The 23800-nt window shown below is 32.1% G+C and overlaps 2 protein-coding genes across 2 annotated transcripts; both read left to right on the top strand.

Moving 5' to 3' along the window:
- Positions 1 to 963: 963 nt before the first annotated feature.
- On the top strand, positions 964 to 14778 carry Smp_129460 (hypothetical protein; the record flags this gene model as incomplete). Its single annotated transcript, XM_018799106.1, has 6 exons — positions 964 to 1186; positions 4324 to 4755; positions 7100 to 7180; positions 8196 to 8304; positions 12050 to 12315; positions 14375 to 14778. The coding sequence occupies 6 exons, from the start codon at positions 964 to 966 to the stop codon at positions 14776 to 14778; spliced, it is 1515 nt and encodes a 504-aa protein (XP_018650928.1).
- Positions 14779 to 16480: 1702 nt separating this feature from the next.
- Smp_114180 (hypothetical protein) lies at positions 16481 to 18421 on the top strand (the record flags this gene model as incomplete). Its single annotated transcript, XM_018799107.1, has 2 exons — positions 16481 to 16739; positions 18030 to 18421. 2 exons carry the CDS (start codon positions 16481 to 16483, stop codon positions 18419 to 18421), a joined length of 651 nt encoding a protein of 216 aa, XP_018650929.1.
- Positions 18422 to 23800: the final 5379 nt, after the last annotated feature.

Consider the following 23800-nt stretch of genomic DNA (forward strand, 5'->3'; position numbering starts at 1 on the left):
GGATGTAGATGGCTCAGCAGGCCGGTGGATTACGGGTGTTGAACGTCTTAGATGCCGAGTGGATGTCGGATGTTGGTGCCTCGGCAGGTCGACAGAGCTATGGAATCTATGTGTGTACTCAGAAGAAAGTATTAGTGATGTTATGTCATCATCAGCTCAAAAGAAATCTCTTTTTTAAACTCCTTGTACAAAAGATGTATCATTTTGTTTAGTCTAGCTATTATTTAGCTGTTATTATTTGCTAGTAGCAAATATTTACGAATAACCCTTATTTACCGGATATTAATTATTTTTGAAGTTTTATTTTATGTAGAATTACAATATTTAGTTTATCGTTACAAAATGTGCGTTTTGTTTATTTACTAGTGAACTGGTAATGAATAGATTTCCTGACTATCTTGGAATGCTTACAAGTTTTCTTGTTTACTTAATCTATGCTTTTGGATTTGTCTGAAAATTAATTAATAACTCCCTCATATCTTCCTTATTTTGTAATTCAACATTGTCTGATTAATTGTAAGGGTAAAGACAAGTTAAAGGGTATTTAAATAATCTAATTAATCACAGACTAATATATCTATAAGGTCGCTTTATTTAGTCACAGTTTTAGAATTAATATAAATACAGAAATCACGGTTAATAGACAACAACAAGAACGTCTTCATCTTAACATAAATATAAAGAAGTGTGATAATAATTCTCGAATGGTATCTAAACGTTTCTTGTACATTCTAGTTACAGAAATACGACAAACCTTTAAGAAACTTTTTCGAAGAATAAATGTAGGCCTGTTACTCCCAATGGAGCATAGGCCGCCGACCAGCTTTCTCCAACCCACTCTGTCCTGGGCCTTCTTTTCTAGTTCTTTCCAGTTCTTCTTCATTCTTCTCATGTCATTCCGTTGATCAAAAGACTCCTATTACAATTGGCTTTACAGTAGAAGTACAAGATTGGTTTGAAACTATGAAAAATGATAAATCCTTTCAATTAAATCATCGTGTTCGTCTACGTATTTTACCATCAATTCAAACGTCAACTAGTCAACCAACAGAAATATGGCCAGTTAAACCATCCAGTTCATTAAATTATAGATGGAAACTTTCAAATGCAATCGATAAATTTCTTCATCCTAATTGTTCACCACCTTGTAATCCAGATGTTGGTATCTGGCAGATAACACAACAAAGTAAGATGACATTAATTCTGTTTTATAACTAACGAATAGAAAATAAATCATATAAAAACTATCTTAAATTAAAATTGGATTAGTAAACGACTAAAAGTTCATTCTTATGATTTTTACTACGAAAAGATTTTTTAATTATATCAGTTAACAGAAGTATAGAAAAATTTATTTTTCATTTTATTAGAAAGTAAACAATACTTACTCACTTACTTACGCCTGTTACTCCCAATGGAGTACAGGCCGCCGATCAGCATTCTTCAACCCACTCTGTCCTGGGCCTTCGTTTCTAGTTCTATCCAACTTTTGTTCATTCTTTTCATGTCTGTCTCCATTTCTCGAAGTAATGTGTTCTTTGGTCTTCCTCTTCTCCTTTGGCCTTCAGGACTCTATGTTGAGGGCTTGCCTTGTGATGCAGTTGGCTGTTTCTTCAGTGTGTGTCCTATCCACTCCCAGCGCTTCTTCCTGATTTCTTCCTCCGCTGGATGGAATCTGGTTTGTTCTCTCTCACAGTATAATGTTGCTGATAGTGTCTGGCCAACGGATCAGAAATATTTTGCGCAGACATCTGTTAATAAACACTTGTAACTTCTGGATGATGGTTTTCGTACTTCTCCAGGTTTCCACCCCATACAGTAGAACTGTCTTGATATTTGTATTAAAAATTCTGACTTTAGTGTTGGTCGACAGTCGTTTTGAATTCCAGATGTTCTTCAGTTGAAAATATGCTGCTCTAGAAAGCAAACAACTTTTAGTGATCTATATTTTACAGCATCAAATTTCAATTTTTTCAATTCTGATGTTTATGACAGTGAAACATATTTATGCACATACTTATACTGTGTATGACTATATTAGGCCAAGATTATATTTACTCTGTCGACTGGAATTAATTTCTAACACTGGTATTAAATAAATAAATATGAAACTGGATTATATTTAATTCAACGTCAAGCAAGTTATCATATTACAAATGTAAATAAATAAGGAAAGCGAATGACTTTATTTCAATGAAATATATAGTTCACTTACAATAATTCTAATCAAGTAGATCAAAACATTATTACTATCATTATTATTAGTAGTAATGATAATAATAATAAGAACTTGTTATTCCTGTTGTTGATAATCAGAAAGAATTTGATCAGTTTTCTATCGTCATATAGTATTCTTGGACAGAAGCCTTTATACTGTTTGTATTTACAAATTTATTGTATTTTTTGGAGTATGATTAGTGAAATCTAGAGTTTTCATTTTCTTCTGTTTGAAGAATGCCAGCTGGATGTATCTTCAACTCAGTGTTGACGTTTGCACTACGCCTCAAATCCGGTACTTATTCTTTTCAACTAAAATCTGTTATACGAGTTAGTGGCTTTTGTGAATCCTCAGATTAATGAATAAATGATTATTATTTAAAGAGTTAGGCAGTGAATTTCAGTTTCATTCTTAAAAGATTACCAATAAGATTAAGATACATCTAGCTGGCGTGTCCTAACTAGAACAAAATGATTATTGTAGCTTTCACTATTAGATCCACCCCAAAAATATGATGAATGGGCTAAACTTCAGAAACTTTTAAAGATACCGATTTACTTTTTTCTGGGACGTCTCCCATCTGTTACTTGTTTTCTGAATTTTAACCCAGCCATATATTACCTTTCTGTTTGTTCCAATGGCTAGTGATAACTAAATATCATAAAAATCTAATGATTACTTGTTTGTCTCAGGACAAGACATAAGACAATGCAGCTAATCTAATCATATAAACTTCAAAATAACTTACATTTAAAATTAGTTCTCCGAAATCTAAAGCATAAAGTAAATAACTTGGTTGTTAACTTTGACATTGTTTCGATAAAACGAAGCCGTAGTAGTCGTAATATTTTACCTAAATTGGTTACTAAACAAATAGGAAAATCTAAAATATATATCAATCAAATACTTTGCAACTAAACAGTTATTGATACTTTGCAATAATTTCCTCTTTCTTCCATGATAGGATGGTAGAAAACAAAGGTCAACTATAAGAACATTTATTGTTTCTCAAGGAAACTAAAACAGGTTATTAAAATATCGTGTTTAACTGGTTACTATAGAGAATTCATTGGTTAAGGAATGGTAATCAATGTCATGTTTGTCTAGTCTTTTAATTGCTGATCGAGTTCTATGAATCAAGCTGAATAGTAGCCACTAGTCTAAATAACTTGATATTGCATTGACTGTGTTGAAATTCTAGATGGTTGGACGAATGCCAACCAACATGAAAGTTCAAAGTTTCTGTCAAATACCTACAACTATCTGACGTATAACATAGTGCACATTATGTTAAGTAACTCAGACTAGTGATCTTATCAAAAATTGATCTATATAGTTCGGTTACCATAAAAGATTAGACAAATGCAATATCACTCACCACGCAGGGAATAGTCATTTGCAAATATCTCAACCCTGAAGAAGGTCACTTGAAACAAATATAACTCAGTAGTAAAGCCTCACACTGTAAAACTGGGTGATATTGGTTCGAATATGAAAGGGAGCATCAGGTCCCTCAAGATTACAGATAACGGTTGCTCGAAAATCCCAACTAGCACGAAACTTAATTCAAGGTTTATCTGTCCACTAACTTCAACAATATATATATATATATATATATATTATTGTGCAACATCATGGACTGATTAAACTTAGACATTAAAACAGTTGGATACCGGCTTATTGATCCAAAGTTTAGGCGTTTGCTTAAGATCGAATGTCCTGCGTTCGGTTTTCGTGTGCGGGATCGTAGATGCTCACTGCTGAGTAATCGCATACTGAGACGAAACGGTCACTCAGTGTTTCTAGGTTTTTAATGGTAGTCTAATGTCGACTGCTTCATGACTTCAGCGAATACTGTTTATTAGTCCATAATATATGGAGCTGTTTCTCATCACATTGATGCAATCAAGTTTTTCAGTAATTTTGAAAATCAGCGTAGTAATTTGAGCATATTTCTCACCGACATATCAGTGAAATAAGATAAATAGTGATGTTGTTGATATATATTATACCCTAAAGACGTTTAATTTTGACAGGTAGGGAACTTAAAGCCTAAAGTTTCATTCCTAAATTTACATTACAACTCATTTCGCGTTCTTTTTCAGATGTAAACAGTCTATCGGTCACATGGGCTCAACTTTCATTGCTTCAGGAACAAGGAAAATCACAAACTGATATATCAGATGGAAATACGCCTAACTGTCCATGGGAAAAATTTGATCATTTACAAAATTTACTTATTTTTGCACCAACTTTAGTTTCAGCCCAGAAAAATCTAGGTCTTGTCACTGGTCTTGCTAACGATGGTCAACTCTATCTATCCCCTTGGTCAGCTCCTTCGAATCATTTTAGAGCACATATGGAATCATCTGAACTTGGAATAGTTGAAGCGGCTGTAGTTGATCGTATGGGAAGTTGTGCACGTCATACTAATAAGTTCGAAGGTCAAGAACTTACAGGAAAATCAATGCAAAACAGATTCTCTTCATTCTCAAGTCTAGATAATGACGTGATTATGAATTTCACAGTATTCACGGGTATGTTTAGAATCATAAAGATCACTGTGTTAAATGATTTGTCATTTTTACGTATATAATAAACTGGAAGTTCTTAATTACACACTTTACACAATATTAAATTACGAAAAATGTCTTGATCAAAAATGAAATAGCTTGTCTTAATGCTGAGTCGAACCGTGTTCTTACTTATATTTTCTGTTTGATTGATTGAATAACAAAATGATTGACATTGGGAGCTACATAAAGCATCTATATATTTTCACTTGATAAAATGCTCGGGTTGGTAACACAATACTTTTTATTATACAATCTTTCAACTCTAACTAAGCAGTGTAATACGAAAGTCAGTAGGTGATTAAAGTAGTATTTCCAACCCATTAATAGTGAAATGACGCCATTTTTGAATCAGATAAAAAACAATGTAGTCATTTAAGAATTAGATAATTCACTGCAAATTTATACCATGAAATTCCTCGTAGCCACTATGATTCAAAGTGTACTACTTAGAATCTTAGACTTGAAATGAGGTCCATGATATGAATTAACGCAACTATAATAAAAAAATTGAACATTAATAACAAATGTTGCATAGTTTCATCGATAAGCGAAAGCAACATAAGGAGTGTCACAGAAATTACATTTGGTAACATTGTACCTCATCACAACCAAGGTGAACTACCTACAACCTTGTAAAAAATGACTGATATGAAACATTACTAACAAACTAAAAACAGAGGTCCACGAGTATATGGATTTATCGTTGTTCCAAGATTTGGCATTATTCTAATTTCAATATTTTTATTTGACTATCAAATGATTTTATTCAAAAATGTGAAAATTAAATTTATTTTGTAATATGAAGCCAATAATTCTTTTTTTCATCATTGTATAAGATTTGAATATTTAGACGGCTGAGGATTACTGTCAGACATTTATGAATAGCTAAGCAACATGTTAATAGATCAATAAGTTATTTAAGAATAGTTATATACCTATCATACATAAGGAGATATTCTTAAATTGTTTCACAATCGTACTGGTTCTTGGGTTTTGTTATCTATTTTGCTTAGAACGTAAATGAAACCTTCACGATTAAACTACCTAGATCAAAAAACACAACTTTAGTAAAATAATGAGTCTCCTTTCTGATCAAATAGAACGAGTGTAATTACCATTTACTTACGTAATTATTTATTACTGTTACCTCTCGTGAAGAAGCATAGGCCGCCTACCAGCGTTCTACATTCAATTCTGTCCTGGATAATCCTTTCCAGTTCTCTCCACTTGCTATTCATCCTTTTCATATCTGCTTCCGATTTTCGACGCAGTCTATTCCTTGGTCTTTTTCTTTTCCTCTTCCCGTCAGGAATCCAAGTTAGCGCTTTTCTTGTGATGAAGTTTGATGATTTCCTCTAACGTCTTTTCCTAATTTCTTCTACTATTGGAAGCTCGTTTGTTCTCTCCTACAGTAGACTGTTGCTGGTGGTATCCGACCAACTCATAGGGCAGAGTCTAAATGGTTTAATTTGTTCAATCTGGATGGCATTTTTTAGGAACGTTGTTTTCTACGATATAGGGTTACCGACCCCACTCACAACCCTCCTCTTTTACCCGGGCTTGGGACAGGCAGTAACTCTAGAAGAGCTACAGGTGGAGTTAATTACCATTTTCATCAAAATTATTATTATTAATAGTCATACTTTATTAAACATTTTATCTGTCTTGTCCACCTGGTTTATTAATGATTTATACATTTTTGTATCAATATCATAAGATTCTCTCTACTTTATGCATTTACTCATGCTTCCTGACAAACAATGTTAACATTAACCTAGCGTTTACTTATTATTATTACTATATTAGAGGTCATTTGTTGGAACATTAAAAACTAGAAACGCTCTGTAATCCTAGGTACCTACTACTACTATTGCGAAATTTTTATACTGAAATAAAACAGTTGTCTAATATTGATTTTTAGCGATTATCTAGTTGACTTCAGTTCATAATAAAAATTATCCTCAAAATACGTGAAAAACACTCCACTATCATAGTCATCATCATCATTATCATCTAATGTATCCACCTTCATTGTAATTTTGCTCTACCATGACAATTCAAGTATTCGAAAACTTAACATTTATGTTTGCTTTAGTAAAGCTTTGATGATGATAAATTATTGAATGTGTGATATTTTATTAAATTAGGGTATTTTGTTTTCATCTATACACGAAGCATAGAAGAAATTGAGAAATGTTTACCGGAATACAAAAAGCTTTTTGAATAAATAGTAAATTAAAGAAAGCGTACATATTGTAAACGTAAAATTATCACCAAATTTTCTCCATATTAACTATTTTATTAGGTGAAGGTTTTCGACGTAAAATAGTAAGTGATGATATCTTGGCAACAATGTCTCGAAGCAATGTTCATTTATATGATATAGGTAAGTAGTGATATTCTTAAGTATCTCTAAATTTTATCATATTCTGTAACTTTGTAGTATGGAATTCTTGAAAAATATATTCATGGATATTTGAGGAATGGTATTTCATAATTTTGATGATTGATTATATTTCTTTGAAAAAGCTTGGACTAGATTGCGAGGCGAAACGTTGGATTTACTTCAAATTTATTTGTTGAGATTTTATAAATAAATTCTTCCGCCTTAATATTTGAAGAATGCTTTTAATGAAATAAACTGTCATTTAAGTCTTAGAAGTTATCAGAATACAGTTAAAGTAAAATTAAATGGAGAGCAGATAGTAACTATTTTGAAATAGTCTCCTTTTCTTGTATGCATCTAAATTTATAGTGAAGTATCTATCCTATTAGGTAAATGAATCGGCAGCGAAGTATCATGCATAACAAAAAATATTGTTTTCTTATACTGAAAATATTACCGTAACACGATCCAGACCACGTATACTCCATAAAACGACGAAAAGACAACAAAGCATTATTCTTTATGCTAAAATTAAGTGTATTGAAATAAGTTCTACCACTAAAGTTGATCTGATTATTACGTTAGACATTTTGATTAAGCCGCTGAAAAGACCTATAAGCATGAAGTAGAGATAGGTATCTACCTCATACAGTGGATGAAGGGTCGAGCAATATCATGAATCGATTGAAATAAGACATTAACATTGTCGGACGCCGACCAGCTAAGTGGTTTAGAGGTTAAGCGTTCGCGCGAGACCGAAGGTTCGAAACCCACGAGTGGGATCGTAGGGTCGTAGATGCGAGTAGTCCTAGTCCCATATTAGGGCGAGACGGCTGTTCAGTGATTCCAGGTTCTCAAGGGTGGTCTAGCTTTAATTGACTCATTAATTCAAGCATTAGAAACTACTTTGTTCAAAGTTGAATCTTCGGAAATGGAATAAAGTTACAATAATTCAACATCTGATCAAATCAATAAACATTAACTATTCTATTTTTTTCATTTGTTTTTCCTTAAGGTGGTAGACAAGTAGGCTCGTCACATTGGATTGGTTTAGAGAAAGATAAATCAACAATATTTGGCATCATTATTGGCAATTCCGTTCAACCGTCAAGTCATAAATTTCAGTAAGTTCTAATATGATACATATAGTTTTAATTATTCTTTATAGTGGTATAGGGGGACTTCTGGAGGTTGCATAATTTTGATAGTTTGAATATCAAACTGATCGGATGCGGAGTCTTGAATGCACATCGCTGAGGAGTCCCGTACCAAGGCCAAACGGTCGTTCAGTGTTTCCAGGTTTCCAGTGGCGGTTTGGCTAATATTGTTTTGTGATTTAAACAATGAAAATATGTTATGATCATAGGCTCCAGTATAGATTGATACATTTTATAACTTATATTACGGACTGATTTAATTTAAACAACTAATGAAAACTAAAAAGCATTAGACAACAATTTCGTTCTAGTATGGGACTCTTTAGCAGTTCACATTAAAGACTATGAGCGAGGACTGAACTCAAGGCCTTCATTCCTCGTAATGACTGATTGGGCTTTCAGCCAATGAGTTGATATCGAACGTTTGTCACGTTTAACTTTAATGAATTCAATGTAGTGCTCAACTATCATCTACCACTTTTGGTAACATTTGCCTCACAACTGATATATGAAGTAAATAATAAATGAGTTTACATCATCAAATTTACACATGGCAAAAGTGTTTTAGTTAACTTAACCAACAAATTATTAGAAATACTATGGAATTCATTAGAAAAATTCTTTAATCGTTTTGTTAAATCATTAAGTAGAAGTACAACAGAATAAATACATGTACTGAGTCTTTTAATACTCTAGCAAAAACTATTAAAATAGAACAAGACAAATTCACTACATCTTGCTAAAGTATTAACCATAAAAAGATTTAAACCAAATTTACTCATCCTTGTTCTGTTATGATGATCTCATTTAAAAATTCTCGTTATGTAATCTTTTGCTATGATACTAGTTGTAATTACTTAGTTGTTATTTGATCCATATATGCAGTTAGTATTACATAACTATTATATTAATCTTTTATAAACAGTTTTGTTTCTTTGCTCCTAGTTTGTCTTCTATAATATTCAACTTTAACATGTTCACTTGAATTAACATAAATATTCAACTATATTAACTCTCCCATACTTTTTGATCTTTTGTTAAACTTCATTGATCAGAAATTTTTTGATATTATAGTGTTGTGAAGTATTCATTTAGTTGGCCGTTATTTTGACGCCCATTAGATTGGTAGTTGACGGGCGCAACACTTTTGTGGCCCAATTATCTGACTGCAGTTAGATCGGATGAATGATCATTATAAAATGATTGCCGTCGAAATATGTATCCTGACTATTCTCGTATATAATCTTCGGCTAAAATCGTGTTAGTGAATAACGGAATTAAATAAGTCAAATACGGGAATGAGTTTCGAATACGTGTATTTCATACAATCATTGATGCAGAAAAATGAGCGAAGGAATGAAGCGAAGAGATGAGAGTGAGGCGAAACGACACGCAGTGAAGAAGGCGTGTGAGCTAACTCGATTCAACTAAGCGTTAACCGATATTTATAGTCACACAAGAGTAAGCTACATACATGTGATGAGTAGGATAAAATGTAGACACATGCGCTTACATAAAAACAGTCAAGATTAATAAGCGAATAACTGACAAGATCAAAATGTGACTCGAGAAGGGTATATGAATTGACATGTTCAGAAGCTAGAATAAGCTATGTGGGCTTAACATAATTACTGACACTACATGTACACTATATTTTGGATTATTGGTGTTATTTATCATACCTATGTTATCAGTAGCTGAAGGGAACTCACGAAATAAATGATTTCATCATATCCTGCTACGTTCGTTGCTCTTCCTCTAGCCAAATTTTCCAGAGTGATATATTCTTATGATGATGAGGGAAAAATATATGTCACTTTAATTAACATCTATCTCACGTTATCGGATTATGACATAAATTTATTTGTTACATATAAACAATAAGTTGACAGCTATTATCACGTAGTTATTGACTCCTTCTCAAATGTTTTTTTCATCTCTTAATGTTTCCTATGAATTTGTCTGATCCAATAGCACTTCATTTTAAAAACTCAAGCATGTTATATAATTCTGATATGTTTATAAAAGTTCTAATCTTGATACTTCATTAAATGATAACCCAAACTAGCATATAAAAAAATAATTAAAGATAAACAAAAGACCGTTTAGCGGTTGACTTCAACTGAATATTGAAAATCTTATAATCAGGTTTCATGATCCATCATTAGTAGTTCTAAATGAAAGTTTATCATCTATACTAATCATCAGAGTAATATAACCCTGTTGCTTTAGAAGTCCTTTTAACTAGTATCTCAGTCTAATCTGTTTATGCACCAATTTAAGTATAAATCAGATAAAGAGATTAAAGGTAAAACTTAAAATTACCATTCTTATGCATAAAAAAGAACTACCTGGGACAAATAGTAGATAATAACTAATAATAGTTGTTCTGTTATATATATATATATATAACTCTACCACTTGAACGGAAAATCAGCGACTTTTCAGATTACTTAAATATAATAAGTAGCACATTGTCATTTTAATAATTTATTTTACCACGGAAATATATTCAAATATAATAAGATTTCGATGTAGGTTTGTTCTCTGAGCTAGGTGGTTTGGTCTTGGAGCTTTCATCTTCCTTCTGAACGACATCATCAGCACAAACTTCGGGTAGAAGTGAAGTGTTTGAATTTCTCCACATGTGATTCATAGCTTGTCCTGTGCACCTCGATGTTGATTGGTTTTTATTGACATTAAATCTGTCATTGTTTATTTCTTTGTTTTGGTTGTATCTCCAATTGGTTCCACGACCAAACCACCCAGCTCAGAGAACAAACCTACATCAAAATCACCCACCTGAGCTACAAATCTTCTCCACCACACAAAGATTTCAAATAAAACTTTTTATTTATAAAATTTCCAAGTTGAATAATGAATTGTTCTTTTAAAAATCCTTACTAGAAATTTAAATAAACTTAATTTCTCTTTGATGAAATTCTTTCAGAACGGATCTTTGAGGATTTAGATCTAATAACTAACTTTACAAAATACGAAACACGATATAGACACTACTAAATAGCTGATAAAATCTTTTAAAACAGTAATTTAGCGATTCACCGGTGCTAATGAAAAGCTATTAGATCAATAGATAATGTTACTAGCACTCCTTAAAAATATAATTTTCAAATGGAATTTTAATAGGAATGCTTACAAACAGTCGACAAATCTTTTTACTAACCTTTGACAACTAAGAATAACTAATAGAGTTTGATTTAATTGCCGACTAATTTACTGTTGATGCCTGGATTTTCGTGTTGTTGATGTTAAAGAATTCAACTGAACAATCTTTTTCGGCAGTGTCGGGCTAATTCAATCAGGATCCATTTATTCCAAAAGAGACTGATAAATTACAGTCCTTGGCATTACCAACGAAAAGATCTAAATCCCTACAAACAAATTACACACTCACTGTGCATCACAGTGATTGTCTGGTCTAAGCAGTTCAGTGGATAGTGTGTTGTGAATCTGAACCGGAAGGTGTTAAATTTGAGTTGTGGTGTGAGCATTAACACTGGAACACAGGTAAGCTCATCTGACAAGTTTCAAGCAGAACAAAACCCTTGCCCCGTATTCCGCTCCCTACTCACAGTCTAACTTTACTCGAATGTGTTATTTTTAAAAAAGTTAAATAAAGTTTTATATTACTTTGCAATAATTCAGTAACTTGATATGTTTGGCATTTATTCTGTGTACCTTTTTAATTTAGTATAACAGATAATCCAGAAAAGAATGTGGGCGTTCAATTTTCAATTTATGTGGCTGGATCCAATCCACAACTGCCAATTAATTTCAATCATCGTGTAGTAATGCACTTTAGCGCAGATCATAGTCGACCATGGACAGGAGGACATAGTCTAGTAGATAGATGGCTACTAATTTCAGCTTTGGATGATTACCTTAGACCTCATTGTATGGGAAGCATGATATGTCGCAATGATATGGATATTATTTTACTTACACTTAACTATCAAGGTATGAGAAGAATAAAAATCCGGATCCTAAGTTCAATATATAGTAGCATAAATGAACTACTGGGTCTCTAGAAATAAATTAATACTCCAAAGTTGATAAGTAAACAATAATTTTTTGATGAAATCGAGTGAAGATCATCCTGTAATATGAACAGATCAAGGTTGAAAATAATTACGATTGAATTCAAACTTTGTGCTTTGAAAATGTCATAGTCACTACAAATCCAGAATGTTTTGAATTTAATATCACCTGAATGGGTAAATGCTTATTACTGAGTAGTCCCGAAGTAGGATGTAAAGACTGTTCACTCCTCTCTGGTACTCCAATCGATCCTAGTTTATAAAAATCCCCTTCCGAGAACACGAACTCACCCCCACAAAATTAATTTATCAAACTCTGGTTTAATTATTATTTGATATACAAAAAGTACGAAACAATCACCTCAAAATATAATTAGTAATTGTCAGTAAAATTCTAACAAATTTTCTCTGTTTCAATAGACCCGACAAAACATAGTGGTTTGCGAACATATTTTACATAAAATTGCCTAATTGAGAGAACTGTTTTGAAAACAATTCTATTTCTAAAGCCAGTTTTAACTAAGTTAAATCCAAACAACTAATAATTTTCATAATTATTCCTAAACGTTATAATATCTGTGTTGCACTAGTAAATTTAAATGATTCTAAGATCTATATATTTCTTATCAGTCGGTTAGTGTACAATTAAGTTTGAGAATTAATCTGCTGTTCAAAATAGACGAATTTTCAAGATTTATGATCATTTTTTCAAGCTTATATTATAAATATGCTTGGCACAGAAACTAATATGCAAACTGTGAGGAAATGTCGATATCATATGGTTAAAGGTCATCAGTTACAATTCCTGGACCTAAGTTTTGTTCTGATTGAAATTCACAATCGTGGAAAACATATAACAATCAGGAAACTGGTTTTATTTCAAAGACACAAACCTGAGTCCACTAATGCCAGAATCAAACGAGTTACCTTGAAAATCGCATCCTAAAAGGATATAGGGTTTAAAATAGTCACTTGCTGAATAATAAACAGCGTTAATATTACTAGGTATTAGCAGTGATCGTATTTTATTGAACCATTTATAACACACATGAAAGACCATTTAACTGAATATCACCGTGAGCTTTGTATGCTGATTGACAATGAAAATACATTCAACATGAAATCCTAGAAATAAACTAATTCCATATTGTGGAAACTATTCGAACATCAACTTTTTTTAAGTGTAGTTGTAACACTACTTTAAGATGTTCTAATACAAATCACGAAATCCCTCATCTGATTATTGTTAAAAAATAATACTGCGCCTGTAGTGTGGTCTACTTATATCCATATAAGTAGTATATAGTGATGGTCAGGCGTAGATTGTATTTTGGCAGAAGACCGATAAGGAAAGGACTGAAATGAAGCGCAATTGGTAGGAAAATGCATGAACAATGGAATCAGAGAAGATGAACTGATATTTATAGAAGGAACAGTGAAGATTGAGACAATTGTTTGTTAGTTTGCAAATTCACTGTTCATTGTATGGTTATCAGAATTCAGTGAAATAGTCTGTAATTTTCGATTAAATACATTCGATTGTAAGATGGTGGTTGGAGGTGGTCAACAGGAAACCCTGGACCCGAGTTTCGTGCTACTTGGCACTCGTCAGCAAAGTGTACCTGTAATCTTGAGGGAACTGATGCTCCCTGGCGGATTCGATCCTGTGTCACTCAGCTTCACAGTCAGAGATGTTACCACTGAGCTAATCGTGCCGCGACCAACCTCCTGTAGGACTGAGATGTAATCACAATTGATTGATCACTGGGTGGTGATCAATCAATTGTGATTACATTCGATTGTCCCCAACCCGTGTTTTGTTCACTACACGCCTACTGTTTTATCATGTTACTTATATCATTACTTCTTTTCAAGTTTATACTTTTGTTTTTCAAATATAGCATCTGGATTTTCTGTTATATGGGCTCAAAAATCTATTCTAATTCTTACTGAAAATATTAATTTAAATAAAACTACAGAAATATTGGATTCTTATACTCAACAAGAATATTGGAGTCAATGGTCTAAAAATATACATCATACAGTTAAACGTAGTATAGATTTGAATCAAATTTCTTTACAATGTAATAGTCAATATGAAAATTGTCAATCATCAACATCAACTATTCGTTTTACTAAACCAATCAATCAACAATATAAAGATGAATATAGAAGAAAACGTAATTTATTAAATACAATAAATTGTCCTGAAAGAGAAATAATAAAATTAGAAAATCGTCTATTATCAGAAATAAGAAAAGATTTACAACAACCATCAATAGATTTTATAAAACATTTAAAAGAAACTGGTGTTGGTCAATTGGATGAAATACAAATTGAACGACTTGGTCCTTGTATTCAAACGCATAGTAATTATGATTGATTCTTTTTTAATGAATATTTAATAGTGTTTTTAAAAATTATTGAGATTGTATATGAACATTATACTTACTTACTTACGTCTGTTACCCCTCGTGGAGATGCATAGGCCACTCACCAGCATTCTCCATCCAACTATGTCCTGGGCAATCCTTTCCAGTTAACATTCATCCTTTTCATATCTGCTTCTATTTCCCGGCGAAATGTGTTCTTTGGCCTTCCTCTTTTCCGCTTCCCTTCCGGATTCCAAGTTAGGGATTGCCTTGTGATGCACATTGGTGATTTCCTTAATATATGTCCGATCCACTTCCAATGTCTTTTCCTAATTTCCTATTCAGTTTGAAGCTGGTTTGTCCTCTCCCACGGAAGGCTGATGCTGATAGTATTCGACTAATGAATATTGAGTATTTTGCGTAGACAACTGTTCATAAATACTTGTACCTTCTTGAAGATGGATTGAACAGTTCTCCACGTTTCAGCTCCGTACAGTAGGACGGTCTTAACGTTCGTATTGAAGGTTCTCACTTTGAAGTTAGTTGACAGTTGTTTTGAGTTCCATATATTCTTCAATTGTAGAAATGCTGTCCTTGCTTTGCCAATCCTCGCCTTTACATCTGCATCCGATCTTCCTTGTTTATCCATGATGCTTCCCAATTACGTAAATGTTTTATACTTCTTCCAGTATTTCTCCATCAAGTGTGATTGCGTTGGTGTTTTCTGTGTTGTATTTGAGAATCTTGCTTTTTCCTTTGTGTATGGTGAGGCCTATTGATGCAGAGGCTGCTGCTACATTTGTTGTTTTCGTCTGTATTTGTTCGTATGTATGAGATAGGAGGGCTAGGTCATCTGCGAAGTCCAAATCATCTAATTGATTCTGAGATGTCCATCGTATTCCGTGTTTCCCCACAGATGTCGAAGTCTTTATAATAAAATCAATCACTAGAAGAAAGAGGAAGGGGGAGAGTAGACAGCCTTGTCTCACTCCGGTCCCTACTGGAAATGCATCTGTCAGCTGTCCTCCATGCACGATATTAACATTATGTTTGTTGTTAATTATCCTAAAAATCATTTAACTATAGAATTCTACCTGACTTATACGAATATCTAGAGGTTAAGCGCTCGCACGCGAGACTGACAGGTCCTAGGTTCGGATCTTGCAAGGCGGGATCGTGGATGCGCATTGCTGAGGAGTTCAGCAATAGGACAAAACGGCCGTTCAGTGGCTTTAGGTTTTCTATTCTAGGTTTTCAATTCACTCATAAATTCAACTATGAAATTACTGTAATCTCCACAAAACCCCCTTCTGATATTATTGAAATTTATTATTAATTGAAAACCAATTATATTTCATCAATTTTTTATATAATATGTAGTTCATGAACGCGACTGGTAAAATTTTCAAAAATATGTCTAAAAGGCAAATTTTTCTTCATTGAATTACTATTTTGATTGTTTACAAATACTTCAATGAGTTTTTGTCGTTAGTTTAATGAATAATTCTTTGAGTATACTTTCTTTTTTTGTTTTCATACACAGAAGCTCCACCAATTTTTATACCTGGACCTGGATTTGAAGGTAATCATGAAATGTTTATCCCAAATTATGAAAATAAAAGAGAATATAAAGAATCAGTTGATTCTGGTCCATCTGGATCATCATCATCACCATCATTATCATCGTTATCAACTTCATCTATACAAGATGAAATGAATGGATCAAGAGTAATTCTACTTGGGACTCTTTTACCAATTTGTATATCACTTATTATACTATTATTAGGTATACTAGCATTTGTATGGTATCGTAAAAATGGTAAATCATGTCCAAATGGTTTAACATCGCATACGTCCATTGTTAATAGTGGACATAGTGTTGTAAATTTAGAAACTGAAAAAATGTTGACAACAATAACTAGTCCAAAAAAATTGACAAGTAATGGTCGTCAGTCAAAAAATACAAAACCAGGTGAGTTTGCTCTATAATTATCAATTTTTTTCAATAATGCAACTCATATGTAAAATATGTATTTTTCTAACTGTGATTCTATATACAGGATATGATAATAATTTTGACGTTTAACATGGTAGCAAAAATTAACTCCTAATAATAGCTATCACCTATTAATTAACACATTGTATTGCTTAGGTTTATGAACATAACATTGATTAGAATTGGATGAGCATTCATTATTATTGGAACACAGTGGTATAAATTGAATGAATATAGAAAATACATTAGAAGTTTTATAATTCAGTCAGTTTGTTTGCTTATGCAATTTGATGACTATGAGTTCATTTGACAGTGTACACTAAGATTTTCACTCTAATGTCGTAATTTATCCGACCGACATTTATTTTATGAATTACTAACTAACACATAATACAGTTTCGCTACTATGTAAGTGATGAAACTGTATCTCAAAGGATAGACGATTGAATGATAAAGTTCACGTTGTTATGCCAATTACGATAACCCATATACAATTTTATAAACTGTATATATGATCATCATGTTAGTATCATGATATATAACAATGGTTAAACAAAGAATAAAGACGAACAGTAGTACATTCAACCCTTATACCATTAGTTGACATTATCCATCAAGTCAAGGTATATGTATCATTTGAAACTATATATCAACATCAATCTGATTTCCCCTATACTTCCGGATGTCTCCTCCAACACACAACATAAGTTACAGAAATTCAAACAAATAGGCCCTACATTTTCCATCAAGAAAATATCACTACAACCTCTCAAATTTCCCTTCACATGAAATTAATCCCACACGTAGACTTAGACTTTTGATATATGTTCGTCCTTGCTCTTATGTAGTCATTGGAAACAATTAACGGATTCTTGAATACAGATGGTATTGCATCTTCTTCAATGTGTAATGAGTCTTAATAATCGACTGATTAATTCTTCCATTTTTATATTTCGACTTATCACCGGTAATATTATCAACATGTTAATCTATTCGTCACCATTTCATTGACTGATTTTACTTTCAAACGTAGAACTATATTTATTAGCGTTAAACCATGGTAAAAAGCTAATTGAAATTAAATATTTTTTTACTTAAGTTGTACTTGATTGAAGGCATCAACTTCACAAATACCACTGACCTTATTGTATTTTAATCCTAATCATGTTCATAAGAAATAAAATGAATCCTTATAAACAGATACTTTAGTTTATAAATACAAAAAAAGATATTACACTTATAATCTGATTTCTTTTTCAACTGTAGATAATATGAACAGTGGAAGCATTTCAACTGGATCTGATAAAACATGTTTATCTCCTACAAAACCAATGATATTAACTAACGAACGACCACCGTTTACACCACCAGACTATAATCCAGGATTTACTGACTCTACAGATAGACTACCTATGACACATTTATCTCAATCACAAATCCCATTACAAAATACTAATGAAACATTAGTTACTGGAATGATGGATATTAGACAAAATCAAACAAAAACAAGTTTTACTTTACGACCTAATCCATACAGAAATTTACCTCCAGCAATTGAAACAAAACCAGGAATGCCTCCACCTGCTTCACAAATTCCCTATGCACCATTTCGTAAAATTATGACATTCCCTAATTCATCAATTGATCACAAACAATAGATAGCTATATAACTATCTAGCAGATAAGTGAAAGATTTATATCCGTCACAATGTGAAAATGTATCATACATGTATTATTATTTTAAAAGAAAAATTTTCATCTTATCTATTCTATTTTGCCTTTTTGGGTTTCTTTTCATTTAATCCAGTCCGCTTTATTGTTATTTTTATGAAACCTCTGACATTGTTTTTCTTATACTTGATCACTTACACGTGCATACACAATTAACATCTTACTTTCAGTATGAATGCATCTCATAATGACCATCCTTAATAGACTAGCCCACATTGTTACTTTTTCTGCTTCACGATTCATAAAGGCCTTTGTATTTTTTTTTAAAAAGGTGAATTCGTAAGTAACGGTTGACTTTGATGCAAAAGTACTTTTTTTTACTATTATCACTGTGTTGTTCTGCATGTTGATAGATTACTTGAAAGAATAAAGAATACTGGGAAACTCAATTTTATGTTCACATTTATCCTAATGGCTTTCCTTTCTTACTCTTTATTGAGTTTGTTCTTTCTCAATACTATAATGTATTAACATGTCTGTTTGTTGGTAATCTTTGTTCATATAACCACAATCATGTATATTAAATGTGTAATTTATTTTGCTTAGGTATTTTATAAACTTATTTGTTTACTGGGAAAAAAATTTATAAAGTGTAATCATTTATTTATTCGTTTGTCTAAGATGAATACTGACATTGTGAAAACTAACCCTCTAAATAATCGTCTCGTATTCTTCGGCCTTCTTAACGCTATTTTTTTTCTTTTTCTTTTTTTTAATGTATTAATTTAAAACAACTTTCTTGTATAAATTTCTGTCTTATGGTTAAATAAACAAAACATTGACAAAGATAACATGTTTCAAATTAAGATCCAATCTAATATTGATATGATCAATCAACTTGGTAAATACTACCATTATTTGGAATTGGATCAGCTGAATATGATCTTAAATCTTAAATTCCATGATTATCATTGTCATCATTAAACTTGTATGAAACTATTTTGTTTAAAAAAATCGTTATTCTCAGCTTACTTTCATTAAATGTTCATAAAATAACAGAGATTGCTTAAAAAGAGTTAAACATTTACGTTGCTGTTTCCCTTCAGTTTGTTATTCATTTTAAGTCTAAAGTTTACATATTTTTACTATTGTTGTTACTAAATTGTTGTTCGTTCTTTGATTTTATTGATGTGTTCTTCTATTTCACTTCTCTACTTCCTTTAAATTTTCCATATTCACTATAACCAATAATAATAATCAAATAATGGAACGAAGACATAAAAAGATGAATTTTAACAAATATGTAGATTATAAGAAAAGATGGATAGTGGCTATCAGTGAAATCCAAGACGCGCGTTTCGTCCTATTTGGGACTCGTCAGCTGAATGTACCTGCATCTCATAATTGATGTTCACTTTGGGACTCAAACCCAGTAACTTTCGCTTCAAACGCCATCGCGTTGTCCACTTAGCTACTGATAACGCGATGGCGTTTGAAGCGAAAAGTACTGGGTTGATGTTTAAGACTGCAATCGATCAATCTCCTATTGGTAGGACGCAATTCCTGGATTCCACTGCTAGCGACTATTCATCTTTGCTCATATTGCTTGTGAATTAAGGCTTTATCGAGGCAGTCCGCACAGTATGCACATATTCCAATAAGAGACTGATCAATTGTAGTCCTAAACATCAATGGGAAGATTAAAAACAAACAATACCGAGTGTATTTAAAAATATAGATTATTTTCGTAACTGTTGGAAAACTAGGAAGCATTGAATAATTTCTCTGTCCTTGTTTAGAAATCTAAATCAGTGTATATTCACCAGTTTGCATAAAATGATTAAAAACCTGACAGAATTAAGTCAAAAAGTTTTAAACGACTCACATTTGTAATGTTAATCAATTTAGAAAATTATGCGACCATCTACCCACATATTTGATTAGTAAATATCTCAAACCTACTACGTTTAAAGTTAAAAATTATTTTCCTTAATGGTTTAGAATATTGATAATACAATTATTCGTTCATGGATTTATTGATAACGCATACAGTGTTTTCAGGAACAAGACTGGATAATATAGATAACAGTGGAAAGATATCCTTACAATATTAGTATATCTAGGGGAAGGCATGTTAGTATTATGTTTTATTAGGAATTTTCAATGGGAATTGTCGTCAGCTAGGGAACTATTAAAAATCAGGGAAAACAACAAGATACTTAGGTTTCTCTCTAGTTGTCACCCTTCGATAATGAATATCTGTAGTCTTGAGGAAAGTGATATTTTCATGAGATATGAATCATTTTTACAAAGTATTACTGCCTGTGACACTTCCATTGAGGTGTCAGGGCGGCAACTAACCATATATATATTTTCCTATTTCCAGAAGAGTTTCATTTGACAAATTTCAGGTCACAATCCCATCATTAGCAACAAGTTTAGTTCCTTTCAATTAACTTGTGAGATATCATAATAATTCCCCAAATTTCATAGAAAATAATATGTGTCAACATTTTGACTGATCAATTTCACACAAGTCAGTAGTTTTCATAAGAATCTCAATAATGTCTCCGTGAAGTTGACTACAGTGATCAAAAGCATGAAATAATGACTTAAACATTTTATTCAATCAGTAAAATTAGTTTTAAAATTTACTTTTTTGTTAATTAGTGCATGCTTCATGAAATTATACTATAGTGAACGAGAACACAAGTGGAGACAATCGAATGTATTTGGATACAAAATTACAGAATCACTTGGTAAAATCTGAGAACCATACAGTAAATACTTCACTTGCAAAATGTCAATCAATCATCTCAGACTTTTTTGTTCTTTTGTTTTCACGTCAATCATTCGCTGTTCCCGTTCTCTTTTGTTTGATCTTCTTAACCTTATGCCTCCAAGCATTTTACTTTCGATTGATGATACATACTACTTATATCTGTCGACATCAGTAACACACACCACAATACCTATCCATAACAATCACGTAATTGACCTCTTACAATTATACGAACCACTCTATCAAATCTAATTGATCAATAATTAGATAATCTATGACTTTCTTCTGTTTGATAGACATCCTATGTGTAATATATCAAAAGAATGATTGATGAAAGTATTTCTATCTCTGCTACAATAAGCACCATGGTCAGTAGTAGTTAAAATATAAAAATAATTAGGTTATAAAATAAATCAACCCAAATTAATAATTATAGAAATTACCATTACCAAATTTTTTAGTCCATAGATTCAATGATACAATAATAAAAAAAACATGGTTTTCCTTAATTTATTTAAAATTATAAGTCATCCATACAAAATTATTAAATCATGATGGAAGTTCGTAAACCTGTTTAAAATAACTCTTCATCTCTCATATGGCATAATGAAAATTTACTTGCTTGGTAAACTAAAATTCATTCAAATTATTTTGTTGTTACCTAGATTGTTAAAATTTTCAATCATTTATTGTAGTTTATTAAGTACGTATGTTGATGAAATGATTTTCATAAAAATAGTCAAATACTTCTTTTCATAAATGTTTAAATCTTCCCGCTGTTGATAGTAAGCACTATAATCAATGAGTGCTTTGTGGAATATGTGAATCTTCAGTTAATAGGCTGAAGACTGCCATCAGGTCAATCATTTTTTAGCAAAGTTGGATAGTAGAATTCGCGATCATAAGATCCATATATTTTCAGTGCACATCCACGATAACGCCTCGAGAGATTCGAAGAAAATGGTGGGTGTGCCGCTCGATTTCGTGGATTGGTTGAAGTTAGACATTAACACCGTTGGATACCGGCTCATTGGTCTAGAGGTTAAGTACTTGCGCGCGAGACTGATAGGTCCTGGGTTCGAATCTCGCAAGACGGGATCGTGGATGCGCACTGCTGAGGAGTCCCATAATAGGACGGAACGGCCGTCCAATGCTTTGAGGTTTTCCATGGTGCTCTAGCTTCAATTGACTCATGATCTCAACTACTATAATTACTATGATATTCACAAAAATCCTTTCTGAAATAAAATTCTGATAAAATTTCAAGACTTTAAACCAATAAATAAATTTTCAAACACATTTCCTATAAAAGTATCAATATGATTGTATTACTGATACAGTTACCAACATTTTAAATGTATAACTACATTATTAAGTCTATTAGAAGGAATATTAAAACTGAAATCCGAATTTTTTTTGCCCAAATAATAATGAGTCTACACTGTGAACATACATGAGAATTGCTCGTTGTAACATTTACTGTCAAATATAACAAATACCCTAATGTTTTGTTCAGCTTATTTCCCTGTGAATATTACTTTAGTTTCCAAATTTCACTTATGAATTTCTAATGTCCCATAGTTATAGAGATGAATTTCGTAAGTTATCGATGAATTTTTCTTCAAAGTCTTTGATATTCTATTCAGACTGAAGTAAGTAAGAATCTTGTCATAACAATAATAAGCTTTTAAGAAAAACCGATCAATCATACTTTCTGTTTAAAAATACGCGTACAACTATATTCTGTCACTTCTAGGAAAAATGTTCAAGATAATGCTAAAGAAAACAAGTTAATGATCATTTGTCACGTAACCGACTAAATATTGTTTTTTTTTCAATTTAAAAGTCTATCATTCTTTAATTAATTTCGACATATAATTGAAATGATACTTATAAATGTTCTAACTAAATAAGCTGTATATGACATTATTACAGAATGAAATATTGGAAATAATCAAACACAATAACGTCAATTAAAAGTTTTAATCAAATGGAATGGCATGATAAGTTGAGAGATAATGAATCAGTGGTAGAAAACATACATAATTTGTGTCTGGAAAGCAACTTGTCTCAGTCATAAAAGTGTTGAGTTTCAGTTAAATGACTTTTCGGGAGGAAAGTCGACTAAAGTGGGGTTTCGTTCTAGGTAATCGGCTTTAAGACGATCGATGCTGATGTAGGTATCAATGCCAAGGTTGTACTGAATAGTTTCTAATAAGTCTTTTGTAACGTTTAAAACTATGTTAATTTTATATTGGTCGCCGCTGATGTTATCTTTTGTCTCGTTCTTATCGATGTAATAGTATCTAGATTTATGATGAAGGACTTTGAAGGGCTCTTTGTACGCCATTTTCAGTGTTCGTCTTAATGAATCAGACGTACGAAAATGTATGTACTAAGTCGTAAGGAGGTTGATTAAAAACACTACTTGACTCCGGTCGAATGAAAACAGGTTTAACTGAATGTTTTGCGTCTGTAATTCTGACTGAGTAAGAGTTTGGATCTCTAAACATTGAAGAAGGTGAAAGACCCACGAATTTTTCTGTAAGTTGGAGTACCGTCCTATAAATGAGTCGAGCCGCAG

The sequence above is a fragment of the Schistosoma mansoni genome, chromosome 3 (assembly GCF_000237925.1).
Source record: "Schistosoma mansoni strain Puerto Rico chromosome 3, complete genome".
NCBI lineage: Eukaryota > Metazoa > Platyhelminthes > Trematoda > Strigeidida > Schistosomatidae > Schistosoma > Schistosoma mansoni.